At 37.5% G+C, this 8,330-nt stretch overlaps 1 protein-coding gene across 1 annotated transcript in view; it reads right to left on the bottom strand.

Moving 5' to 3' along the window:
- Positions 1–997: 997 nt before the first annotated feature.
- The window catches only part of OMA1 (OMA1 zinc metallopeptidase), a 20,335-nt gene continuing 13,002 nt past the window's right edge, over positions 998–8,330 (bottom strand). Inside the window, exons 8-9 of the mRNA XM_014938927.1 lie at positions 3,911–3,979; positions 998–2,544 (exon numbers count right to left, since the gene is read on the bottom strand). Of these exons, the coding sequence (XP_014794413.1) occupies positions 2,326–2,544; positions 3,911–3,979 (288 nt within the window). The 3' untranslated portion in view covers positions 998–2,325. The remainder of the gene's footprint in view (positions 2,545–3,910; positions 3,980–8,330) is intronic.

The following is an 8,330-nucleotide window of genomic DNA, read 5'->3' as shown; positions in this document are numbered from 1 at the left end:
TTCAACATCCCATTTTGGACTTTAAAACAGAAGTTTTGTAGTGTAGAGGCCTAACTCTTGTGTCTGTGTGTGCACTTTATATATATACACATATGTACGTGTGTGCATGCGTATGTAAAGTTCATAAGGAGAAGAGAGATGTTTTATTAGACCAGTACAGTTGGAAAAAGTCCATAAGCCCTTTGTTGGTCTAACATAAACTATTACCTCTCCCTTGAAACCTTTTCTCTCACATCACCATGATCATGCTCACAAGACCACTTACCCTATTTAAAAGAAAAGAACAATCTCCCTTGGTGAACTTAAAAATTGCATCTCCTGCATTCCACTGCAATACGTAAGCCACTTAAAACAGTAGAAATATGAAACTTGTGTAGTTTCATACTTCATCTTGAAAGCTATAAAACTTTTCTGTGTTCTCCTTAGCCCTAACAGACACAAGCATCAAGTTGCACATCAACCAGGAGCCCAGGGTAACAAAACAAGCTTTGACACTGGAGCCAGCGAGAGGCAGCAGCGTCGGAGTCTTGGTGTTGCAGTATAAACTATAAGGTCCACAGGGAAATCTTAAATGGTGTATTTTTCTGTTTACCTTCAGGTGACAACGTCCAAATGCTTCAACACATCACTGAACGGCTGTTACAAAAACCCCTGTCACTAAGAATAAAAATGGATGGATGAATAATGGTCAGGATGGACCTTCTGCTTCTTGCCAGGAGTATTGAGCAGAGTTTTTAGACCAGCTTGTAAGCAATAAGCAGCCAATCTAGAGCTATATAATCAGAGCTAGAATCATCAGCATTACAGATACATCAACTTACCTCTGAATAGAGATAAGTTAGGTAGTTGCTGTCGTTCCTCCAAGGACCCCGGTTCGTCAACTGAAGTCAGTAAAGGAATTACTTATTTCACAACCTTTTTTTTCTGACTATATTCACTGACAGCACTGAATAGTTTATTTTTTTCCTTTTAAAAAGCTTGCATTCTGCCTTAATTGAAGAAATATGATAAAATCTGTCCCTGTCCATGTATAAAAAAGGATCTTTCAAAATACAATTCACTGTAAAACATTTTCAATATCCCCCTTCATGTAAAACCCTAACATACATAAAACAGATTTTTGTTTTAATACAAGTGAGCTGCAAAATCTAATAGGAAGTACATCTTAACAGATAAAGGAAGGGGTTTTGTTGGTTTGATTTTTTTTCCATTCACTTCTGCCTCTTTCTATGTCTTCCTGCAAGATCGACATTTCAGTATTTTCATCAGCTTCAAAGCAAGGATAACTCAAACAGTTGCAAATGAAGATGAGCATGCTGGCTATACTGAGCTTTACCTATATTGTGCATACTGGTCTTCACACTATAAAACATATGGCTTCAGGGGGATTCAAGGGACGGGGAAATGCTCAGCATTAGATGCCAGTTTTCTGAAGAGAAGTCACCTTTCAGGATAAGGTACAGCTGAAAAAGCTGTGCAGTCAAGGAATCTTGCTGTATGTCTACTACATAATATATTTCCACATCAGCAACCACTTCTATCCAAATAGATATATCCAAATCAGATGTCATTGCACTAAAACCAGCCTCTGATAAGGCACCCTGATCATTTCAAAAAGACAACAGCCAGCCTTCCAAGCTACAAACTGTGTTTTTTTCAGAAAAAAGACTTCCTTGAAAATTATTTAACTCCTTTTTTAAAATTGAACTTTGTGCAACCCTTTCAGGGTGCTTTGAAGAGAAATGTTGAATCAATCCATATTCTAAAATGCCTTAGAAAGAAGAAAAATCCCAGCAGTAAATCCACCTAATTAAGTGGGGGTGTATCTAGCCCATAGGCTATTACCGCATCTCAGCTTAATATTTTTAAACATTCTGTATGTGGAACAGGTGGTAAGCTCTCCTCATTATTTCTCAAATGAAGCCGAACAGATCTAACCCAAATTACAGCAAGATAAACCAGACAAATTAAGTGATGAAAATGGTACTTTTTCCTCTGCTTTAGGGACACTTCTGGCTTATCTGTCCTCTGATCAAGGTGAGCCTGATAACACTGAAAATTACACTGTGTGACTGGATTGTATGAGATTATCTTTCCCCTGAGAAGTGATTTATTTTAGTAACTCTTGATGAATAAGAAACTTTCTGCTCCAACACGCTGCTCTTCTTGTGTGGGCATGGTTCCTTATTGCTTTGAATGAGAGATCACATAAAAGAAACATAGAATATGAGTGGCTACATCTTCTTTATAGTTCAAAGACAAATTCTTGTTATAAGACAGACCTTCAGGGACCACAAGTTCCATAAAACATGAAAATTATCATCATTAGTTTGTAGGTTTGACTGCAAAAGTTACTGGCATATCTTCCACTTTTTGAGTGTGAGGAAAATCCAGTTTTGGTTTTGAGAGATCTGGCTTTGTAGAATTTGGGGTTTCTTGATCTTTAGATGATTCCAGAAGATGTTGCATGTTAAGTCTGAAAATGAGGCGAGGATCTGGTCCAGAAAGAGATGGGCAATTGCAGCTCTCTCTTATTTTAAGAGCCTGTGAATACATAGGAAAACAAATCAAGCTCATTTAAATAAGAAAACACAAGAGGTTTCAGACAGCGATTTGGCTTTCCAGTAAGGTCTGCATTTGCACATAAAGCTTAGTGAGTGTAACACTGAGTCTGAGTTGTTACCAAACAACTTTTCAATAGAAACCAAGAATTCCTGAGAAGAAATGTAGCGATATGGTCAAACAATGGGGAAAAATGAACAATGAGAATGACAATCTCAAAGAATGGACACTCTAAAAAGTACAGCATAAATAGATAGGAAGTTCTCCAGATATTTTATGTGATACTTGTCCACATCAGTACTTTTTACCTATTTAATTTACATTCATATGTAAATTAAAATGAATGCATCAAGAAAAAAAGTGCTGTGAATAATTTACTTCATCAGACACATTCAGTTATTGAAGTAACTATATATGGATGTCTGACTCAAAAATGGAAGGAAAAATCTCCAACAACATAATGGACATTTAACTGGTCAGCAGAGAGATCCAGGTGGCTGATCAGTACAGTTATGGTCCAGTTACACAAGTGGCCTCATCTCCAAGAAGCAGCTTCCAAGTATTCTCAGAAAATAATGTGTCTAGAATGTAAACATTTATCTGGATAAAAAGATTAGTGCTAAGAGGCCAAACTTTAAGTTACTCCTGCTCATTGAGTAAGTGCTGTTGTTTCCACTCTTTGGATTAGAAAGTAGAGGCACGAAGGAGCCAAAAAGTTTCCCAGAGAATCAAAATCCATTAGCACAAGCACACTCCCCACTGAGCATCCTGTCTCATGGGCAATCTGAGAAAGGCATGACAATGGATGAATCTAATGTCTCAAGGCACCATGGAGAAATTGATATAAAACTGGATAGACTCAGCTGTTTTAAAGGATGCTGAGGTTGACATTCATTTTCACAAAGCTGAACATACCTTAATTAGTCCATACAAACAGGCAGCTCACGCACACAGACCTACCAGTATCTATGGATTCTCCTACAAGACCAAATTAAACCAATCAAGAAAAGTAAGATCCTATGGATCATATAGCAAAATATTATATGTAGAATTTTAGAGGGTTCTACATCTCCGCTGAGAACTATTTTTTCAAGATTTGCAAAATTAAACACCACAAAAACACCAAGACAAAAACTAACCTGGTATTTAGCATTAATCAGTGGTCATTGTGGTATAGTCTCTTTTATGTGGTATTATCTGCATCTTGGCCTCAATAGACAGCATAAAACTATGGGCAGATTCACATCCAGTTTTATTTTTAATCCTTCAATGGGAAAATAAGTTCAAATGTATTTTTTTTCCCCACTTCACTTCCTAACCACGGATTCTTGAAAAGTAATGGCCAGACCTGTCCTGAGCTGTAGCCAGGTGCCTCCTGACCAGTACCAGGGTCTGTCAGTGGAAAGATCGGGTTGATTCATTGGTTCTAGATGGATTAAGGAGGACAAAGAAAGTAACACGGTTTTCATAGCAGTCCTAGCACTGCACTTAAAAAAACAGCAGAAATTTTTAATCTGCTTTATATGCACTAGATTTGGCTGAAATATCAAATCAAATATTCCAGTATCCCCATGCATAAGTATTTGCCCATCATTTTGAAACAATTGGGTGTTCTTTCACAGGAGACACTGGAAACACCTTACTACAGCAGATTTTAAAATAGAAGAGCAGAGCCTCTTAACTCATGTCTTTGTAATGAGGAGGTACCAAAACATATTTCTCCCTAACTTTATTACAGTGAACTGACAAAGAGTTTGCTGTAAATAGCTAGAAACAAATAGAATTCAAATTTAACAAATGGTTTTGGAAAAAGACGCATTCCAGGAACATAGCAAGAATTTCTCCAGCTGTTCCTTGCTGAAATGTAACATTCAAATTCCTGGATACCCAAGTCTGGATTAGGCATGCAAATATTCCTCTTGTCTTAACTTTTAAAATATATGAATAAAGCTTTCAGGATTTGTTTTTCTACAGCATGAGCGTCCATGTAGTCACCAAATGTAACTGTACCACTGAACACTCTTCTGCTTCAGTGACCAATTCATTTCTAAACTGACATTTATGACAAACCAAGAGTTTTCTCTTGTTCTCTTCCAGAACATAAGCTGCTGCAAGACTGCATTAATGTCAAGCAGCATTATTCAAGGCAAATGGAAATATAAAGATTTAGGCTGTATACTGGAAAGGGAAACGGAATTTAGCAATTTTGTAACTCTGGTTTTTGTGGCTATATAGTGCCCTGCCTATTTCCATGGTTTCACTTATCCAAAATACTGAAGTCACAACAGCAAAGGTTAAAAACAACGTTTCAGAGTTAACTTTTTAATCCTGTGGATGTCTTTGCATCCTCACTCGAGGTACAGCTGTGCAAGGGGGTAAGAAGGCATCTACCAAACACCATCAACTCACATGCCATTAAAAAGAGTACAGTTATGAGAGTGGAAATCTCTGTTGACATGTCATCTCACTGTTAAAGACAGCCGTATTTGCTACAGACTCTAGCAGTAGTAGCCTCTGTGTGTATATTTGTGGCTGCCATGCAACATTCAACCCTGGTTAGAAAATGCTCTTCCCTGACTCAGTTAACTGCTGCTATTTCATTTATGCCAGTAGCTCTGTAATATCATTAAAATGCCAGTAACAGGCTGAGGAGCTTACAATATCATTTTTCCTGAAAGACAAACCAGCCCAAGATGGTCAGCTGTACTGTACTTCCGAAATCACTAGCAACTTCAAATCTGGTAATTTAATATTGCTCCAGTAAATGGGTTTTTGACAGTTTGGGTAAGAGGACAAGGAAAAGCATTCTTAATGAAGCACATGCATGTCGGTATTATAAGAAAAACATGTTTCATTGACTGTTTATACTGACGAGTGTTCTCAATAAAGAAGGTGGAGAGAACTGAGACAAGGTTAACTAGGTAGAGTGAGTACGTAGATTGACCTGGGAACTGAGAATACTTTAATGCTGTTCTTTTCAAGTTAACCTTAAGAGAGAAGTACTGCTGTTCAGAATAAAGACCACCTGCATCCTTACTGGTTCAGGAGGTCTCAAATAAAACATCAAAACCATTGCTTGTAAGTAACAAAGGTGAAGCTGTTTTTCTTATCAATACAATTGCAGTCACCTCCTACAACGTGCTGGGAGGGGGGAAGGCATAAGAATTGGGGAGGTCCGCCTCACCCTATTGCTATCATACAAAGCCTACCAGCAGAGACAAATATAGAAAGAAAAAAAAAGTAATTTTTAGCTCTCCCTCGTAATCCTTCACCACTGTCACAGACACCAGGCTAACTGCTGCATCTCGACCCCTTACAGCCTTTTGGAGTGCATCCTACCTCTCAGGCTGACAGCTCTCCCCGTATAAAAGTCACATCATGCTCTTGTCCACAGACCAGGCCAAGGGTTGGAGTCTGTTGTGTATTAACTGCGATTACCTCGGCAGGGCTGACTTATGCTCTGACCCTGCAGTTCTGACAAAAGCTAAGAAGTAGCACAGGCATGTAGGGGAAGAAAGGGGGAAAAAAAAAAATATGAAAAAATAAGAAACACTGAGTTGCAAAATGAATTACAATCCGCAGGAATAAGGAAGACAATGAGTTCTACAAATGAAGTAGTAATAAAAAGATGGTTAAAAGAACAGATAGATATGTCACTTGACAGAAAAGAAAAGCAAGCTATATATAATGCTAATATTTCAAACTTTTCACTGCTTCTGTTGGCATAGAAAAGGAAAATAGTGACAAAATATTTAACAACTTCATGGGAATAACAGAAACACAGGTCAGTATTTTTTATTCTTATTTTTCGTTAAGTTTTCACATTGATAAGGCTTAATTAATATATTCTACTACTAGAAGTACCTGAAGTAATCTTCACATCTTAAGCAAAGGGCAAATATACCAACCCATTTTTGAAGAGGAAGCAAAATAAATGTATCTTCAATATTCCAAAAGGGAGCAGACTGAAGAATAAGCAATAGCTACCCAAACAGTAATAGAAGTCATGAACAGCCAATGTGGATTTGACAAGAATGGGTCTTGCCAAAGTAAACAAATTAACTTTTTTTGTTGTTTGACAAGTTAATTGACCTAGAAAACAAAAGAGAAGCAGTAGAGGTGACATATCCCAACTTAGTATTACTCTTGAAATTATCTCAACACAGCATTTCCACAAGAAAGAGTGGGAAACAGGAGTTACAGTGAATCAAAAATGGAATCTGAGCCAACAACATGATGCCAAAAAAGCAAATGTCATGTCAAGATGAATTTTCGTGTTGCAGGCAAGGCTCAGTAGATAACCTCCTGCTTTCCTCAGTAGAGCTGAGGCTTCAGCTGATGTACAGTGTTTCATGTGGACAGCACAGTAGCAAAAAGCAAAAATCTGTAGCAGGTCAGAGAACATTAAAATAAAAGGTACAGAGATGAACAAAAAGATCCTATAGCTTCTCTCTGACGCTATACTCGCACAATTTTTCTCTCCAGAACAGTTGTAAGCATCCTTCTCACTAGTACAAAATTATTTTAAGATTTCTTTTTCTGAAAATAAAATGCATAGGCCTTTACCAAGCATCTCGCCACCTTCCACGTAGGAATTCTAGGAGATTTCAGTTTCCTATTTAACAGTATATTCTGTTTTTCTAGTTTACAATCCAAATCTCTCCCAGTCTGAGGGGGGAAGCCATTAAAAACAGGGTAAAACTTTTAAATTTCCTTTCCAGGACAGTAACACTTGGTAACTGCTTATAGCTCTCTTATTTGTAATACCTCAGCTTGGCCATAGCTTTCAACTTGTTCAGAAAACCAGGTGCAAGATCTTTAAAAGACAGAGAGCAAATCAAATGAGTTTTAATTATGTGTAACAACAATCCCTATGATATTCCTGCTTTAATTTACATTTCCTGAGACTGTTAAGTCCCCTCATTGAGACATGCCATTTCATCATCTGAAGAAAAACTCTCACTTTATACGATTGCATCTTATTATGAGCTTGCTTAGAAGTCTGTAGAGAAACACCTTGTGGGGCCCGAGAAGTCTAAAAACTTGTCCCTGTTACCCCCAGCTACAGTAGCTGGTCTAATAATAGGTATTATATTGTCCTGAAAATCATTTCAGCTTCAAAATCATTAGCATATGAAACACAACAATATTTGTAACAGAATTGTTACTACAAACCCAAGTATTTTATTCATATCTTCAGAAAAAGAGCAATTTCAACTGAAGTAACATTCAAAGGCAAGCACAAAGGTAAAACCCAGCAGAGGTTTGTTTGGGTTTTTTTAGGATTTAAACCCTTGTTTCTTGCTTATGCTGGATCTGATACTAAGTACAGATCTAAGTCCAAGAAGTACAGTTTCTTCACAGTGAGAGACTAGAGAGATAAAAAGGCTCCTTTTGAAATCTGGCTTTTCCCTCCAGCCTCTGAATATCTAATGACCATTAATATATTGTAAACATACTGTTTTAAAAGGCGTTAATTATGTGAGCAATGAAACAAAAAGACACTGATATTGAACAACAACCAAGCCTTGGGATTCCCTTTAAATATCTGAGGATCCAGCTTCAAGGCAAGTCTCAGATGAAGGGAAGTCAACACTTCAGACAAGAAGCCTCCGACACCTCTACATACCTTCTTTCATTTTTATTCCACTTTTGGGATATTAACCTCACCTATCTAGTGAACATCTACTAAAACCAGGAAGCCTTCAGCCCCTGCTTTCTCATCCTACTCCAAAGAATGTTTAAGGTAAAAGGTAAATGAAAACACC

Source organism: Calidris pugnax, unplaced genomic scaffold (assembly GCF_001431845.1).
Source record: "Calidris pugnax isolate Ruff unplaced genomic scaffold, ASM143184v1 scaffold18, whole genome shotgun sequence".
NCBI lineage: Eukaryota > Metazoa > Chordata > Aves > Charadriiformes > Scolopacidae > Calidris > Calidris pugnax.
This window is presented reverse-complemented; position numbering and strand designations above follow the sequence as displayed.